This window comes from Ascaphus truei, chromosome 5 (genome assembly GCF_040206685.1).
Source record: "Ascaphus truei isolate aAscTru1 chromosome 5, aAscTru1.hap1, whole genome shotgun sequence".
Classification (NCBI taxonomy): Eukaryota; Metazoa; Chordata; class Amphibia; order Anura; family Ascaphidae; genus Ascaphus; species Ascaphus truei.
The window spans coordinates 166,616,052-166,635,772 of record NC_134487.1 but is presented as its reverse complement, the minus strand read 5'-3'; the positions used below and the strand labels follow the sequence as shown (position 1 = coordinate 166,635,772).

General features: G+C 39.6%; 1 protein-coding gene across 1 annotated transcript in view; it reads right to left on the bottom strand.

Moving 5' to 3' along the window:
• The window catches only part of FSTL4 (follistatin like 4), a 1,082,354-nt gene that overhangs the window by 79,886 nt on the left and 982,747 nt on the right, over positions 1–19,721 (bottom strand). Inside the window, exons 9-11 of the mRNA XM_075601182.1 lie at positions 18,573–18,734; positions 15,799–15,933; positions 5,531–5,557 (exon numbers count right to left, since the gene is read on the bottom strand). Of these exons, the coding sequence (XP_075457297.1) occupies positions 5,531–5,557; positions 15,799–15,933; positions 18,573–18,734 (324 nt within the window). The remainder of the gene's footprint in view (positions 1–5,530; positions 5,558–15,798; positions 15,934–18,572; positions 18,735–19,721) is intronic.

The following is a 19,721-nucleotide window of genomic DNA, read 5'->3' as shown; positions in this document are numbered from 1 at the left end:
GCACAGTTAAAGAAAATATATATTATGAGCGTATGAAACAGTTACAGACCAGATTAAAGTGTGAGACAGCCTCTGGGTCCTGTGAATACTATAGGATACTATGTGAATACTATAGGAGATTTGTTGAAGGATATTCCTGCATCTCCAAGGCCCTGAACATTCTATTGAAGATATACACTAAGGACCCTCGTCAGAAAGCCGCGAATCCCAAAACCCCATTCAGTGCAAAATGAACTGCTTACTGTGAGAAGGCTTTCTTGAAATTAAAGAAAAGTCTCACCAAAGCCCCTGTTCTGGCCTACGCCGATCAAGACCAACCGTACGTGTTGCACGTGGACACCAGCTTCGATGGACTAGGAGTGGTACATCACCAGAAATATCCTACCGGGTTGCAGCCTGTCGCCTACGTGAGTCGTAGCTTGACTCTGAGCGAAAAGATCTATCCCGTCGATAAGTTAGAATTTCTGGCGCTGAAGTGGGCCATTGTGGACAAGCTTCATGACTACCTCTATGGGGTATCCTTCAACGTAAGGATGGACAATTATCCACTTACCTATATTCTGACCTCTGCCAAATTGGATGCCACCGGTCATAGGGGGTTGGCTGCCCTGTCAAACTATAGCATCACATCAAAATACAAGCCTGGGCCCAAGAACATTTGAGCCAACGCCCTGTCCAGAAGGCCTGGATTAAGCCCCGTGTCCGAGGATAAAGAATGGGAAGAAATACCAGGCTCTTGAATTCGAGCCATCTGTTCTACCATGGCTATTTTGGAAGGGAAAGTGGCTTTCTCTGAGCTGAGTGTGGTGGATTCCCTGGGATGTCAATCAAGTGCGCTTCTGGCTGCCTATTGCTACTCAGAGGCCTTGTCAATGGCCAAAGGATCCAAAATATGCTGGAAGGATATCATCGAAGCCCAGATAGCAGATCCAGTGTGCGGGCCTCTGTTCCGGGCCATACAGAAGAGGAACCCCGTCCTAATTAAGTATGCTCCCAGAAATAGAGTCGACTTTCTCATGAAAGAATGGGACAAATTCCAACTGGAAAATGGGTTGCTATACCGAGTGGCCCCTACCATGATCATCTGGTTAGGAGACAGCTAGTGCTCCCTAGAAGGTTGCAATACATGGTGCTGAGGTCGCTACATGATGACCATGGACACTTGGTCACGGATAAAACTTTAAGGCTCATAAGAGACAGGGTCTACTGGCCAAAAATGAGAGAGGCTGTGGAGTATCATTTTCGAAGATGGTTGCGGTGCATCCAGAAAAAACACTGCTACACAGGCAGCCCCAATGGGCCATCTGAAGAGTTCGGGTCCCATGGACCGAGTGTTTTTTTATGTATAGAGCGAGATTGCAGAGGCATCGGGAACATGCTGGGGTTAACTGACCACTATACTTGGTATGCACAGGCTTGCCCACTAAAGATCAGAAGGCTATAACGGTAGCTAAGGTACTGTGGGAAAGATATTTTGTCCACTATGGATTGCCCAACTGAATGCATTTGGACCAGGGGTGCGATTTCGAGAGCAAACTTATAAAAGAGCTGTTGAATCTGCTTGACATCGAGAAGTCCCGTACCCCCCCCCCCCCATACTACCCTTAAGGTGATGCCTTACCGGAGCGGTTCAAATGGACTTTGCTCAACTTTTTGTGGACCCTACGAGCCACTGAAAAGGTCAGTTGGAACAAGCACGTAGAACATCTTGTGCATGCCTACAACTACACCCGACATAAGTCCACTGGTTCTCCCCATACTTTATGATGTTCGGTAGAGAAGCCAGGCTACTGGTGGACATCCATCTGGGGATCTCTACTGATGGAGTGCCTATTGTGACTTACTACCAGTACAAAAAAAGATTGAAAGCCAATCTCCAAAGAGCATACCAGTTAGAGTTAGCTGAAGGGACCACAGCTAAGCTGAATGAGAATAATAAAAGGCGGTATGACTGCAAGGTATGCTACTGGGAGCTTTGTCCGTTAGACAAGGTCCTTCTGAGAAATCTAGGAGTGCCAGGGAAACACAAATGGGCCGACTGATTGTGAGATAGCCCTTTGAAGGTTGATTCCCAGCTTCCTGAGTTTTCCTGTATACCGAATAAAGGACTCAGAAGGACAGATAAAAGTTTTGCATAGGAACTATCCTCAAATCGATGAGTCTTCCTCGGATATGCCAGCGGAATATGAAGAAGAACCTACCACCGGTCCTAGCGACCCTTGCCCTGCCTACTCTGTCTGGTGCTGCTGCCCTGCCTCTAAACCCTGAGAGTCCGATATTCACCCCAATGGGTGACAATGACATTTGCTCTATGAGAGGGCCATGGCCTCAAGCCACTGGAAACCTTTCCAACGAAGAAGACAATAAAGAACTCTCAGGGTCAACAAACAGGCTGGCTCCTGAATTAGAGGAGTCAAAGAGTCATTCGGCCACCAATTAGTATAGCGTATGACTCATTAGGGAAACCCCACTATGAGTCTCAGCAGACATATAGGGACAGGTTTGCCTCGATTATGTCAGTACTGCCAGAGGTATTTCATGCCATTTAAACTGTGCATATAAGTTGTGAATATGCTTATATAGTATATGCAATTTATTTTCCATTATATAAAATGTGTGGGCTACATGTTTCTAATGTGGGGATGATGAGGTCTATACCAGGGTGAGAGTGTAGCAGGGTACTTCCCCTTACCTGTGTTGGGAGCCAGTTCCATGGCTCGGGAGGATCGGGGAAAGTGGTGGCGGCCATCTTTAGGTTGGTGTCGCATGCTATTAGGAAACTGTGTGTAGCATGGTGGCCATGTTGTGGTTGGCACTACCGGAAGGGGAGGTCCTAGAGACCAGGATTTCCTCTGCGGGACTGGAGGCAGCGAGGCAGTCCTGACAGAGTTGTGGGAGGAGGAGGTAATGCCAGGGAGCAGTCAGCTTCCTGAACTAGGGCAGACTTTACTCCCTAGGCCCCAGGTAGTCCCGTCAATGTAGTTAAGTGTGTGAGGGATCACCCACAGCATAGGGATTAACCTGTAGCCATATACCTCAGCAGAGAAGTAATCAAACTATGCGTGAGTTACTCTGGCTGGAGGCAGCACCACGTGGTGGCCCGGACATGAGGGGCTTGGTGTTGGAGACCCCATGGCATGGAACCGGACCACACCAGATCTTGGAAGCATTCCCTGGTTACAGGCCTTTACCAGGAAGGTAGACCTGCACCAACGATACACGAGGGTAGTTCTGCCCTCGCATATACACTTGGGACAAGGGAGGCTCTGATGGACACAGAGTTCTAGGTGCCCAGGGTACCCTAAGTATTAGGGGAAGACAAGCACCCATATTATTGTACTGTTACATATTATTGTTATTGTTATTGTTATTGCTGTCTTGCATATTATTCTCTTTGCCATACTGTGGGATCACAGTAAAGAAGTATTATATAACCTGTATGTGTGTGATTTCTGGGGTATAGAGTATTGGTAAACCGGTTCCTGTGAGGAGCTATCCCACCAATGCTGGGATCCTCACGGGTGGATGCACTGCACCCATTAACCCCAGGCTCCCCACTAGCGGAGGCTTAGCCCCCAGTAAACCAACAGGTAGCACTGTAGTGCTGTAGCCTGCAGTGTCCCTTAGGCTAAGGTCCCGCTCCCTCAGTCAGCACGCCCGCACTGCAGACAGGTGGGGCGCTGACAGACACAGACCGCGATATGCGGTCTGTAGGGAGCCGGGAGCCAGAGAGGGAGGGGGCGGGAGTGGGAGGGAGGGGGGCGGGCTCCGATCGTGGTGCCATCCACCCCCCCACACATACATATACACACACACACACACACACACACATACACACATACACACATACACACATACACACACATACACACACACACACACTCACACACTTTAATAACACGCAGCTCCTTCCCTGCTCCCCGCCAAAGGCGCCTCCCACCTAGCTCCTTCCCTCCCCTCCTCCCCATTGGCTGACTCGCGTACCACGTGACGCGTCAATGCCGAAATTCACAAGATTCTTGCAGCATCGGCTGGCTGACGCGTCACAGTACGTAGTCAGCCCTGTCGGTAGGAGGCAGCGGGGGCAGGGACCACTCGGGCAAGGGTCTGGTGGTTCGCGGCCGTGCACCCCGCCGGCCGCAGCGGGTTCGCAGCCTTAAGGGTAGGGAAGGGGTGTTACAAACATATCTTGGTGATGTTTAATTTTCAACTTGTAGCTCTTTGCATCAATGTACCATGGTCTTTGCTCCAAGTTTTGTGCAATGTGTGATTTGAGGTGTGTCAATAGAAGAAAGTAGGTAGGAATTACATGATACACAATTTATGAGATGCAGTCAATTCTGCAACTCGGTGCCTAACTTCTTTACATTGTATTTACATTTTTTTTAAATCAGCCAGGTCTGAAGTACTGTAGCATAAACTTTCCCGGCAAACAATTTGCATCAAAAGAAATGTTTTCTTAAATTTGATGCAAACAGATAATGGAGCACTGGATCAAAACAAATGTCTATTTCAATTTTGTTTACATTGTTGAACATAAAGTAACTCCTCTCCTCTCTAAAATGTTTCCATTGCTCTACAGAACCAGACAGGACAAAGCTAGGGCCTTGGTACACTTGTGCTAACAAATATTAAGTCATATGTATCAAAGATTTCCAGCTGCTAAATTAGGGCAAACGTTTAGCAACTCGTCTGCACCAAATTTAGCAAGAAAAATGAATCCCACTGAAATCAATTTCACTTTTTGACTTGATATATTTGGTGCCGTTTTTTGCACCAGGATATTTTCATACATAACCTCCATGCATTTAAGGGGGGGGGGGTTATATACCAAAGTCTTCTGGCTGCAAAACTGCACCAGTTTTATTAAGAAAAAAACATTCCCATTGAAACCAATTGATTAATATTTCTCATGCAAGGTTTTTGCACCAGTTTTGCAGTTGCTAGACAGGCATAATGGGGGATCATTCATCACTATTAAAGACAATTAAACAAGTTTAATACATATGGTATTTCTCTCCATGTTAGACGAATTTTAAAGCGGACATTTGGAGGTCATGTAATAATAATAATACAGTTAAAGAAGCCAACCCATTTTTTTCCTTTTCATTATTTTTCAAGTTTGCTATCAATTTGAGAAGGATTAACCACCAGAATAATACATTGAACATCAGTTAAAAGCTTTCGGCCGAGAGTAGTGTAAACTCCTATCTCAGCCAGCAGTGTCAAATCTTGCCCCATATTTACTATGAATTGTTCTCAATAGTTGTGCCATCAGAGGACCTTAAAGTGCATATAAATTACCCCCCTTTTGGTCACTTGCATACTCTTAAGAAGATGAAGGGATTCAGCACACAAAATTTGGCCTAAAAATTACGTAAATCAACAGAATATCCACCAATTGGTGTAAGTTTTCAATGTTTGAAAACTGTGAGCTGGCTCTTAAGGAAGAACAGAAAAATAAAGAATAGATATTGAAATATTAGAGTTGACAAACAAAGTTAATGCAAAAATAACCTTATCACATTACCTTCCTCTCGCCACAGTATATTTGCAACTGCATCGAGGTCCAGTGAAGCCATATAGCAAGGAAAAGAAAAAAACACATTGTCAACAACATTTGTGGCAAGAGAAGTTGAAATATTAGGTAGAGATTTATTTTTCCTAGAAGGCATATTTATCCTCACAGTTCATTTGATATATGCGACCTATCTTTGATAGATAATTGGAAATGTAGGTGTATAAATGAAAGAGCAATGGTAATACACAGTACCATTTCACGTTGATTATGATAATGGTTAATGATGTGCACTAAAACTTGGGGAAGATACAATAGATCAATAACTTCAATCATACATTATACAAAGCGGATTGATGCTTGCACTGGATCAATATTGAAACAAAGGGCTAGATTCATTAAAAGTTGATAATCTGTTTTATTAGTGACATTGATCGTTATTCTCATTAACCTGTTCACTACCCTAAACCATATGTGTACTGAAGCTAAAAGGCCTTAGAGGTGTTATTGTAGTTTAGTATTAGGAATTTTAGTGACGTCTCCTTGTGAGCCACCCTATGCCGGAGTATGGCATAGAGCTACTGTAGGTATGGACTACCCAGCCCGTTTCAATACTGTACTTTGCTGTGTCTTTTGGCATAGAAAAGGTTTTATATGGATCCTGATACAGTTGATGTTATTATGTATATATGACAGGCAATTTGATGCCATAGAATGCTTTAATACACAACACTCACATGTCGACTAGTTTACCAGAAGTGTGATAGTATTAAACATGCATACGGCACAAAATTAGAAATATATATATTTCTAATTTTGTGCAGTATGCATGTATATACACACATAAATACATATATACACACACACACACACACAGACACACACACACACACACACACACACACACACACACACACACACACACACACACACATATATATATATATATATATATTTTTTTTTTTAAAAATCAAAATTATTACAGATTGAAAAAAAAAAATCAAGAAGACTGCTGGGGTCACTCAATAAGGAGCTGCAGTATCATGACCCGTGATATTTTTGCATCCTGTCAGCCTATGAGAGTGAGGCTGACAACGGGCCATAATTATTTCCCAGATGGGAAAAAATAAGCAACAAACACAGATGTCATTTTAGGGAGGAAACCAAAGGGTCTACAGTACATAGCTGACAATAACATGGTTCAGCTCCAGGAGACCCCCTTTCAGAAAATTAAAAAAAAGAAACAGTTTAGTATGGGGAATTGCTGCTTTAAGTCAGACCAAGGCTTTTATCTGGTCTCAAGGTTTGCTTTCAATAACAAGATTTAAGTAATAAATAATAAGGCACTTTAGTCATGAAACATTCACAAATGAATGGGCCATAAGGTACCATATGGTTTAGCACTGCTTCGTAAATGTAGCTCTTGGCTTACTCTATAAACTTCCTCTATAATAAATATAGTAATGTTATATATTCTGCAATATGTTGCAAAGATAAACAAATGGCAGTAACATATAGTGTTTAGGGGTTAAAATTGAGTGGTAGATGCATTATAAAGTAAAGAACAAAACCTTGATGCATTTCAATGCTGTTTTTTTATTCATTTGTAAATGAGATTAAAAAAACTGAACTAATAACACAAATAAAATCCAAATTAAAAATAGTGACATTGTGGATGTGGTAGACATTATGTTTGGTGAAGGAAAACCACTGCATTAAAAGTTTGTTAACAGAATGTTTTTGTCCGCTCAGTGGGACTGACCCTATAAGAATCTAAAGTCAGTTTGTGACAATATAATGAGGGAGGATGAAAATTGTCATGTCTTCATGGTCTCTCTTGCTTTTAAATGATTGAATTGGAGATTTTTGCTGTTTAAGTCAAAGGTGACACTTTCTTTTGTCTGGTCCTGTCATTAATATCTGATCAAGTGAGCATCATCACTCATTTCTGTCACTTGTTTTGCAAGAAGAACCTTTTATTACAGCTCATCAAAAATGGATGCAAACAGCCTGCAAAGCTGGAGCTGCCTTTAGTGATGGATTTATATTATGTGCTGTCATTAGCTCAAATCAACTAATGAACTTGCCAAATCGAACACATTATTAGGCAATCGGATTCTAGGAAGCTGTTCAGAACATATAGTGATGTAAAATGAATGGACTACAGTATCTGCTTGATTAAAAGACTAAAAATGTGTCACCATTTGTAAACTGCATGGAAGGGGGGAAAAGACAGTGGTTTTAATTAACTTCTACAGAATTAGGTTCTATAGAAACATTGGACTTCATTGGATTGGATTTCATAATTAGACAATTCAGTAATCTTGGATATATTAGTTTTTAGAGACATCATAACAGATGCAGCCACCGGTATTTGACCACATCACGTTCCGAATTTAAGACCAATCGCCAAAACACCCCGCGAGATGGTCCACAGCAGACTAATGGCCCATCGGATTAACACAGCGGAGGTTCCTACTATGTGAATTCTACCGGGTTTTACGTGTCTGTAAGAGATGCGCAGTAAGAGATAAACTGAATCAGTCACTCTACCTGTGCGCCACAAGTTTGTAAGAGCTGCACACTGAGAGCAGAGAGAAGCGGTACCCACACTATTTTTATTTTTAGTAAATACTGTAGGATTAAAGCAAGGGGTCTCCGGGAACTTATATATACATAGGGTGTATATTCTGTAGTGCCCACGGTTATTCTAACACAAACCAATGACAATCGCCAAAAAGACCCAGGTACACGCTGGATATATGCCTTTAACTTGACCCAGCATTTCTGCATTGATTAATGGCCCATCAGATTAAAAGCGGGGGTCCCTGGCAGTCCCATTCAAACTGAATGGGACTGCCAGGGACTCCTGCTGTGTTAATCCTATGGGTCACACATATATATATATATATATATATATATATATATATATATATATATACATACATGCACATATGACAACGTTTGTAAAATATATATATATATATATATATATATATATATATATATATATATATATATATATATATGAAGCAACTTTAAATATTACTGTATGTTCATTTGCATGTCTTAGACAGGTCTGCAATCCTGTCTTTTCCCATTATCGCCCAGCATACAGCGCTTCCACTGAGCAAGGGATTCTGGGAAATGACATGCAAATGAGCACACAGTGCCACCTTTTGTATCAAGCTCGTATTACACAAGCAAATCCTCAAGCCAATGCATGCTGTTTTAAATAAGGCTTTTAGACATAGGCTGGGATGAGATGCAAAGCCATTAAACCCACTCACAGACATGTTTCAACCTTGATAGGTATCATCAGTGTGAGGTTGGTTGTAATGGCTAAGCTGGTTTGAGACAAGCATGTGTAATACGAGCTTGAGAAAAAAGGTGGCACTGAGTGCTCATTTGCATGTCATTTCCCAGAATCCCTTGCTGCAGTGGAAGCGCTGTATGCTGGGCGATAATGGGAAAAGACAGTGATGCAGACCTGTCTAAGACATGCAAATGAACATACAGTAATATTTACAGTTGCTTTATGCTTTACTGTGGAGGGTTTTTGTCACTTTTTTTACCCACCATAACCTTAATAATTGTGGTGATTACCTAGTCTATAGTCTCAAACCAGCTTAGCCATTACAACCAACCTCACACTGATGATACCCATCAAGGTTGAAAAATGTCTGTGAGTGGGTTTAATGGTTTTGCATCTCATCCCAGCCTCTGTCTAAAAGCTGTGTTTAAAACAGCATGCATTGGCTTGAGGATTTGCTTGTGTAATACGAGCTTTGAGACAAAAGGTGGCACTGAGTGCTCATTTGCATGTCATTTCCCAGAATCCCTTGCTGCAGTGGAAGCGCTGTATGCTGGGCGATAATGGGAAAAGACAGGGTTGCAGACCTGTCTAAGACATGCAAATGAACATACAGTAATATTTACAGTTGCTTTATGCTTTACTGTGGAGGGTTTTTGTCACTTTTTTTACCCACCATAAACTTAATAATTATATATATATATATATATATATATATATATATATATATATATATATATATATATATATGTATATATATATATATATATATATATATGCAAAGAGAATGACCTAGGCGCAAATGGAGACAAGAAAAACAAACATAGGGTAGTATGTTCGGACAAAATAAACCGCCAGAAGGTATAATATGCACTCACAGCATATAGGACAAAATCAAGCCTTGTATCCACTCTGGGATCTGGAACAATTATGTGATGGATCTGGAACAGCTGGGCATCCCCAGCAATTGTAATCTCAAGCATAGATTTACATGCAGGAAGAGAGATAAAGTGCAAATAGTGTAACACAGTTTATTAAAATTGGTAATAAAAATAACTATAAGTAAAAAACTCACATTCTGTGAGATATCATAAAACTTTTGAGAATTCTGAGCATCTCACACTCAATAGAAAAGGAAAGTAACCCTTTGCAGATTTCTTCAACAGTCCTTCTTATGTAGATTAATAACCATAAGGGAAATGCTCCTGGTTATATATAGCAAACACACTGGGTGTCTCTATTGCTCCACACAGTCTCTAAATGTTAGTGTCTCTCTCCGTTATTAGGTCTTTATCACTGCACCTAATGTATACATAGTACTCACGGTACTTTGATATATGTGCAGTCCGGATTCACACTCAGTGCGCTGTTATTGTATTCCCACGAAGAGTCCTCAGTATTCCTCTGGTCACCCACGGCTCATGGGGACGCTCCGTACCACGTGACGACGCGGTGACGTCACTCCCTCTCGCGAGAGTTCGTCCGGTAGGCTGTGGGAGCAGGGCCTCGATCCTCTGCACTGCCGATCTCACCGCAGGCAAATATTGGGATAGGCGGCCACCGGCACCTCTTAGCTGCTGTCTGCTGCTTCTAATGAGTCTACTGCGTTCACTGTAAACCACGCCCTACGTGGACTGCATTGTGACAATTTTATGTGTATAAATTAACACTTCTTAGTGGCACTACATGTTTCTCATGATATACATACCTAATAATAGTAAAGGACAATTTATAAAAGTTGTACAGAAAAGGAAAATAGAAAATGGTTATTCAAATATTAGAAGTTAGTCGCAAACTACTCATTCTCTCGTGCGCTATTGCAGAAAAAATGTTTTAGAGAGAGCCATATCATATAACGTACATTGTTAACCCAAGTAGCAATGTACTTATAATGAAATCTTATAGTGTTCATCGTATTCCTCATTCACATGTTCACACAGATGATGTAACTAAATAGTTTCTAACCATACAGATCATAGATGGAACTTAATCCCTTAAAAAAGATCCCAGATCTACAGTATATCGATGTTAAGACCAAGTGGGGCTAATGTTTTGAGGGCATAGATCCAGTATGTCTCCTGTCTAGATATTTTTGTTATCGGATTCCCTCCTCTCCAACTTGGTCTAACTTTCTCGATGCCCACAAATTTCAGGCCTTTTGGGTCTTGGCCATGAAATTCTTTGAAATGCTTGGATACACTATGCTGTAATAGGCCCTTCTCAATATTTCTTACATGTTCTGCAATGCGTATTTTGAGTTTCCTTGTTGTCCTCCCAATATATTTTTTATTGCACGGACATTGCAACAAATATACCACGTTGCTTGTATTACAATCAATCATGTCCTTTATTACATAATTGATTTGTGAAGCTTCTGATTTTATTGTTTTGAAGCTTTTTTGGGAGTTAGGATGTAGTTTACAACCTTTACACGATTGACACATAAAGAACCCAGTTGTAATCGTAACCGGTCTTTGATTGTCTTTTTTCAAACAGCTAGGTGCTAATCTTTGTTTTAGATTAGTTGCCTTTGTAAAAATAATTTCTGGTCTTGATAGCAATATTTGTTGTAACATTGGGTCCTTATGTAAGATTCCCCAATGTTTATGGATAATTTTCCTAATGTCTCTAGCTGCATTACTGTACTTGGTTACAAAGGGGACTGATATTTTACCCTCCTCTCCCCTTCTAGTGTCCTTAGTTTTATATTTGAATAGCTCTGCCCTATCCATTAGGGATACCTTTCTGTACGCATCTTCAACTATTTCTTTATTATAATTTCTATCTGTAAATTTTGTCATCAGATCTTTGGCTTGTTCGTCAAAAACGTGTTTCTGGGTACAGTTGCGTTTAATTCTTTGCATCTGTCCAGGTGGGATATTATTAATCCATTTTTCAGAATGTCCACTATCGCCCAACAGGAAGTTGTTGGTGTCCACACTTTTAATAAAAGTTTTTGTCTCAATATGGCCCTCCTCAATGTATATGAGTAAATCTAAAAACTCAATCTGGTTCCTACTGTACTTCGTGGTAAACTTCAAATTGTATGGATTATTATTTAATCCTGCCAGGAATGTATCCAACTTCTCCGTACTTCCCTCCCAGATCAGGAGGATATCATCTATATAGCGATACCATGATACCAGGTTTGCCCCAAATTCGTGGTTGGACCAGATGGATTCGTCCTCCCACTTACCCATAAAGATATTGGCGTAATTTGGGGCAAACCTGGTACCCATAGCGGTACCCCTCACTTGCAAGAAGAATTTTTCATTATACCAAAAATAATTATGGCCCAGAATATGTTTGATGCAGTCAACAATAAATTCTATTTGATCTAATTCTAGGCTATTGTCCTTAATCAGATTCTCTTGGACAGCTGCACACCCCTGTGTGTGATCAATCACTGTGTAGAGAGAACACACATCGCATGTAACAAGTATGTAGCTGTCTTTCCATTCAATCTCCCTCAGAATGTTTAGCACCTGAATTGTGTCTTTAGGTAAGATCTGAGTTTACCCACTGGTTCTTTCAGGAACTGGTCTATATACTGTGTACACATAAAATTGTCACAATGCAGTCCCTATGGGAATATTGAAACAGATTCGTTGTTTAAGCAGCATCTAACTCTCTGGTCTGCTTCAATCTGCTATGTGTAGAACTTATATAACTTATAGTAATAACTTGTATATATGTAATATATCTAATGTGTGGGAATATGAGATCTAATTCCCAACCATAAGAATAAAGGGTTAATATCACGAATGAGATTGAACTACTCATTATCCTACTTGGTTTAGAGGTATTGGAGTTTTGGCTCCATATCTATAATGGGTTAATAAAGGCATATAACCCCCCATTTTAATAAATATTGAATTATCTACCCCCATATCTTTATTGGGCTATGTAACATGTAGCCGTATAAAACCTCTATAATACAAAGGTCAGGAACAGTATTTTTAGTATATTCCCACAATTAAGAACGAATCTATATACACCACTGATTGGTCATCAAATACCCTATGGAAGGGTGTTTAAATAATTATTAACTGTGAGTATAGATAATATATAAAATGTCTAGAACCCATATATTGTGTCTTTATAAAAGGTATAATCAGTCAAGGTCAATTGCATTATATGTCAATTTTGTCTAGGTTATCCGGTATAACAATTCTATATTAAATTAGAGGGTTAGTATAGATCTAAATTCGCTCTTGCTGAAATGAGAATATTTATTATTTAATCACTTTAGACAAACACTATATATGTAATATAAATGGTACCAATAAGCAACAAATTGATTAGCTACACAATGTATATATTAAAACCATGAAGCCAATGTATTTTGGATAATTTTTTAATTATTTGATTTTTTAATTAATTATGTGCATAATGGAGGAGGGTATATAACCCTAGATGAGGGAGAGAGAGCATAATCAGCCCCTGACGAAGCCTAACGGAGAAACGCGTAGGGCGTGGTTTACAGTGAACGCAGTAGACTCATTAGAAGCAGCAGACAGCAGCTAAGAGGTGCTGGTGGCCGCCTATCCCAATATTTGCCTGCGGTGAGATCGGCAGTGCAGAGGATCGAGGCCCTGCTCCCACAGCCTACCGGACGAACTCTCGCGAGAGGGAGTGACGTCACCGCGTCGTCACGTGGTACGGAGCGTCCCCATGAGCCGTGGGTGACCAGAGGAATACTGAGGACTCTTCGTGGGAATACAATAACAGCGCACTGAGTGTGAATCCGGACTGCACATATATCAAAGTACCGTGAGTACTATGTATACATTAGGTGCAGTGATAAAGACCTAATAACGGAGAGAGACACTAACATTTAGAGACTGTGTGGAGCAATAGAGAAACCCAGTGTGTTTGCTATATATAACCAGGAGCATTTCCCTTATGGTTATTAATCTACATACCAAGGACTGTTGAAGAAATCTGCAAAGGGTTACTTTCCTTTTCTATTGAGTGTGAGATGCTCAGAATTCTCAAAAGTTTTATGATATCTCACAGAATGTGAGTTTTTTTTACTTATAGTTATTTTTATTACTAATTTTAATAAACTGTGTTACACTATTTGCACTTTATCTCTCTTCCTGCATGTGAATCTATGCTTGAGATTACAACTGCTGTGGATGCCCAGCTGTTCCAGATCCATCACATAATTGTTCCAGATCCCAGAGTGGATACAAGGCTTGATTTTATCCTATACGCTGTGAGTGCATATTATACCTTCTGGCGGTTTATTTTGTCCGAACATACTACCCTATGTTTGTTTTTCTTGTCTCCATTTGCGCCTAGGTCATTCTCTTTGCACATTTCGTTACCAGCCCGTGGAGCGGTAGACCTTTTGGCTGCAGACTGAGTCAGGGATAGTTAGACTGTAAGGGTGTATACCCTCCATTATATGTGGTAATTATTTCATTTACTAATTTCAGTGTGGTTGCGCTTATTGTATTTCTGTCTCTTGTAATATATATATATATATATATATATATATATATATATATATATATATATATATATATACAGTGTTCGACAAACCTATACATTTGCACGCCCCGGGCGAGTGGATTTAACATTGTGGCGAGCTCCTATTGGCCCAAGCAGCACACGTGTGGTACTAGGTGTCGAGTAGATTTTTTTGTTCGGCGAGTAGATTTTTTGGTGATTTGTCGACCACTGTGTATATATATATATATATATATATATATATATATATATATATATATATATATATATATATATATATATATATATATGAAAATGAGCATACAGTAATATTTCCATTTGCTTTATGCTTTGCTGTGGAGGGTTTTTGTCACTTTTTTTACCCACCATAACTTAACTAAGTATGATAAAACCTATCCCTTGCTTCATTGTTTGCATAGCTAGTATAACAAACCCCACACTGGAGAGATCCATTAAGGTCAAAACAGACTGTCTGTGGGTGGGTTTGCTGGCTACGCATCTTAACCCTGGCTGTGCTCAAAGCTGTGACCATGCAGCAAGCTTAAGCCTATAGGGGAACCATGTTAAATGATTTTGAAGCAAAAAGGGGCATTGTGTGCTCATTTGCATGTCATTTCCCAGAATCCCTTGCTGCAGTGGAAGTGCTGTGTGCTGGGTGATAATGGTGAAAGGCGGGTTGCAGACCTGCCTAAGACATGCAAATGAGCATACAGTAATATTTCCATTATATATATATATATATATATATATATATATATATATATATATATATATATATATATAAACAAGAAAGATAATCGCTACATCTAGAAGAAAATATGTATGTGAACCACCATGAATAATATATTTTACAAAAGTGAAAAAAACTGATTAATATATGCAGGACCGACGAGAGGTGGGGAAGCCGGTACAAACTACCGGGGCCTGGTGGTCCGAAATGGGGCCTGACTACATATACATTTGCCAGACTCTTGGGCCTGACATGACGTCGCTGTGTCAAATGACGTAAGGACGTTGCGTGACTAAGGCAACATGATGCTGTGTGACGTCACGTTGGTGATGTCCGCGGCATAATTTGATGCTGCAGATCAGAAGGAGAAGGAGGGCGGCAGAAACGAGGCGGCTGCCACAGCTGTGTGCGGGAGAGAAAAGAGCTGCTGGGAGGCCCGATATATATATTTTTCACTAGGGCCCGATCCCGCTCTCGGCGACCCTGAATACATATGTCTTATTAGAATATAGAAAAACTCTAAATAATCACTTAGAAAATAGTGTATAAATGGTTGTTACTGTATCTGTGGAGTGTTAGTATCTTCTAATTGGACATAACCACATTCAAAAAATAGATAACATTGATGTGCCTACTTCAAAATAATTGTTATTTGAATAAAAATTGTATAAAAGGGAATTTATTCTAATGGAAGGAATAATGAGTACACATATAATAAAAAACAGTTTGCTGTTTAAAGGAAAAAAAAAGAAAACTTACGGGTCTTCCTGGCAGAATCTTCAATGAAGAGCGAAGAAATGTCTTCATCCACCCCCACCTCATTCTTAGCAATGCATGTGTAAGCTCCAGTGTCTTCATAACGAACACTAGAAATATGAAGTTCACTTCCATTTGCTGCAATAGAGACATGTTTAAATAAATGTGTTGCATGTTTCAGTTTACTGTTCCCTGCCATACACAACCAGCAGAAATAAATAATAGGCATTGTTAACATTTGATGATACTATAGTCACTTAGGGGCTTAGTCTAAGGCCTCGTCCAGGGTAGAAGGGCGCTCGCTTGAGCGCCGTGATGCCAGGCGATTCCTGGCCAGCTAGTTTGGTACTCGGGGGGGGGGGCACAGCTATGATGTCACGGAGCTGGTTCGCCCACTCACGTGACGCGCCAGTGACTGGCCAAATCAAATTCATCGGTCTCGCCAAACAGCTGAGAGCCATGCGCTCCCCTGCACATGCACAGATTGGACACAACAATTTACTTGAGCAAGAACTCAGACTGGACGTGGCCTAAATCAACAAAAGCGCCGATTTGACCATTTACTGCCGATTTTCCTCCTTGACGTATATAATAAACTACAGTTTTTATATAATCTTGCATACTTCTAGTTACACAATTTCTCCCACCTTCTGGCTCTGCAAAACCTTACGTGCTGCCGTTTTTCCTGTGAAATTGCGAAACTATTTTTTAGACATTATTAGTCCTGAGAGGCGTAGCAAAACATTTCCCAAATATGCAAAACGTTAATAAAAAATGACTAAAAGGTTTCACATCACCAGTCACAAATGGCCAGTGTTTAAAGCGGCAAAACGTGTGAAATCTTATATGTGTTTGTTTGTTTTTAAATAAATCAGTTCAGTAGTATTAGATACATTCATTTTCTTTTTCATTCAACTCAATGTAATTTTTAATACATTTTAAAGCATCTTTTGGTTTCTATATGCGGATTTAACCCACCTCCCAAGCAGTACAAGATCTTTATAACCCTTTCCTGTTGGTTGCAAATGTTCCCAGCAATTTGAGCTGTAAACTGTAACAATAGATAATGTTGCCTTAGTACTATAAGGATACATTGTAACTGCTGAGTTACACTGACTGAAGCAGCCATTATGATAGGCACCTTATTAGGATTTTTACAGATTTATAAGAGGAGCACCAAATGATTGCCAGCTTTGGTAAGAATGTAGAATTATACATTGTTACATGCTTCACGTATATAAATAAGGAAAAAAGGGAAAAAGTTGGAAAGTAGATTGCTACTTTCAATTTACAAGTCTCAGAGTTGAACATTTTGAACACACTGCTCTGGATTTCGACCAAGTCCTAAACACCTTATACGGTATGAATAAGGCTCTTCTTCAATATGCTATGAAATCACATACCCATATCAGGGAAGGCTCAGAGAAGTGTCTTCATAATAAAGAACCTACAGTAAGAGTAAAGTTTTGATGCATTCATACTATATTCTCAAAAAAAATCTATTGCAAAATTCCCATATTTGGCCCAGATCCACAAACCTCTGTTAAGTGACACAACATTACTTTGAACTAATTTAACATCAAGTTAATCCTAACCATGTATCTTCAAAGAACATTAAGACATGTTTTCTACAGTAAAGAGCATAGCATTAGTGATAATGACATGCAAATTATATTCAAATAAGAAGTTACCCTAACATTATATATCCACAAAAGTGCAGTATGTTAAGGTTAACACTGGGGCTTAACATTATGTTAGATAATAATAATAATAATAATAATAATAATAATAATAATAATAATAATAATAATAACTTATTTATATAGTGCATTTCTCCCAATGTGACTCAAAACACTTCACAGTTATAAAAAGGGAAATATTTAAGGTTATAAACAAGACCAAACTCAAGGAAACATACAAAACAGGATAGACGATACTGTTGCTATTAAATGCCAAACAGATTGTGGTTCATTAATTAAATGCCTGGGTAAACAGGTAGGTCTTGAGCCTGTTTCTATAGAACTCCAGAGAGCAGGCCTCTAGAAATGTATGGGGCAGATTGCTCCAAAGAGTGGGAGCAGGGTGGCTAAAAGCTCAGGTCCCAAAGGAAGTCAAGGAGATTCTGGGAACTGTTAGGAGTCCTAAATCTGCAGATTTAAGCGAGTGAATGGAAGTGTAGGGAACTAGAAGCTCTTTCAGATAGCTGGGATCCTGGTCATGTAGTGCTTTCAATGTCAACAAGCCAATCTTGACATAAATTTGTCATTTTACAGGCAGCCAGGGCAGAGAATGGAGAATAGCTGTTATGTGGCAAGAACAGGTCTTACAGTAGGTCAAACCTAAACTTGGTGTTACTCACAAAAAGAAAAGGGGCTTTTTGGGGGTCTCTGGATGCGATAAGCATGGGTTAATAGAGTTACAGTATTTCCAGTATTATACGTATCTCTCTCCTCTCTTTCTCAACTTGAATTAAACACCTATTTCAGGGTCTGGATGAGATTAACACACGATATTAGACAACAATGTTATGCTACAATAATGTGATATTAAGCCTATGCTAATGATATGTAGAACACCAGTTTTTTCTCCATAAAAATAGCTCAGTGAACATAGCATAAATACTTATTTTAGGTAACATCATGTAATGAGTCTGATTTAACAAAGCTTTATAGGTCTAGCCCTCTGTGTTGTACAGTTTTTTTTAGAATGAAGGCTTCCAATATCATTGATGTAATTAGCCTTTAGAATGCTGGTAAAAGATAATAATGAGATCTTACCAAGCAGTGTGAGTTGTTTGGATAACTTTGGAATGATATCAATACCATTTTTTAGCCATGAAATTGTGGGGTTGGGGATACCCTCTGCATGACATTTCAGACTCGCAGACACACCAGGTTCTTGAGCCTGAGTTTCAGGATACACCCTAATTACAGGAGGCACTGGGGGGAAAACAAAACAAAACAAATGTTACTAATCATCACTGACTACATTTTGGTCTGAAATTACTTAACGTTCAAGAGATTAAAGACAACTTAAAACTAGAGCAATGGACACATTCACTGGACATCCTACAGTATACAGTATACTGCAACTGATTTCTATTATTTCATTCTCATTTGTAAACCAACGTAATTTGTACTATTTTTAATATAACACATCAATGAAACAGCAATGCAGCAATCGAAGCATTCACATGATAGAAAAGTAAAGCACTTATTTATTTTTTTCTATTAGGACCTTATGTCATTATATTTGTAGGAGGTACATACAATTGAACAAAATGTTACAGTTTATAGTGATAAATACAGAAAAGCAACAGTGATTTCTATTTTTAATAGGAAATACTTTAGAAGACAGAGATAGACTGAGCCACTGATTGAGCCACCTATGCTGAAGCTGGGAACTCCTTAAAACCTGATCTGTTGCGGGGTCTTGAGGGCTAGAGTGAGCACTTCTGTTCTAGACAGCAATACTTAATTACTGAAGGTCACAAATATACAGTCACAAAAAGTAATCCTGTGGGGTGACGATTTACAGTGTTCCACCTCCCTTTGGCCTCATTAACAGAAAACGTTAGGGAGAAACAGTTCTAAAATATCATTAGTCAGGCTGAAGGAATACATTATATCTGTTTATATCTGCATTATATCTGTATATCTGCATCCCCACACCCTGCAACTCATCAGTTGTATCTCCAAATCCGTATGTATGTATGTATGTATGTATGTATGTATGTATATCTTTATTTATGTATAGCGCCAAAAGTGTACTCAGCGCTTCACAAAGAATACAGTACAGGGAATTATAATAATACAATAAGTGCAGCAAAATCAGATAATAGGAAAGGAAATCCCTGCCTGAAGAGCTTACAATCTAAGTGGTATGATGGGAGACTTACAGAGACAGCATGTGAAGGAATAAGTGCT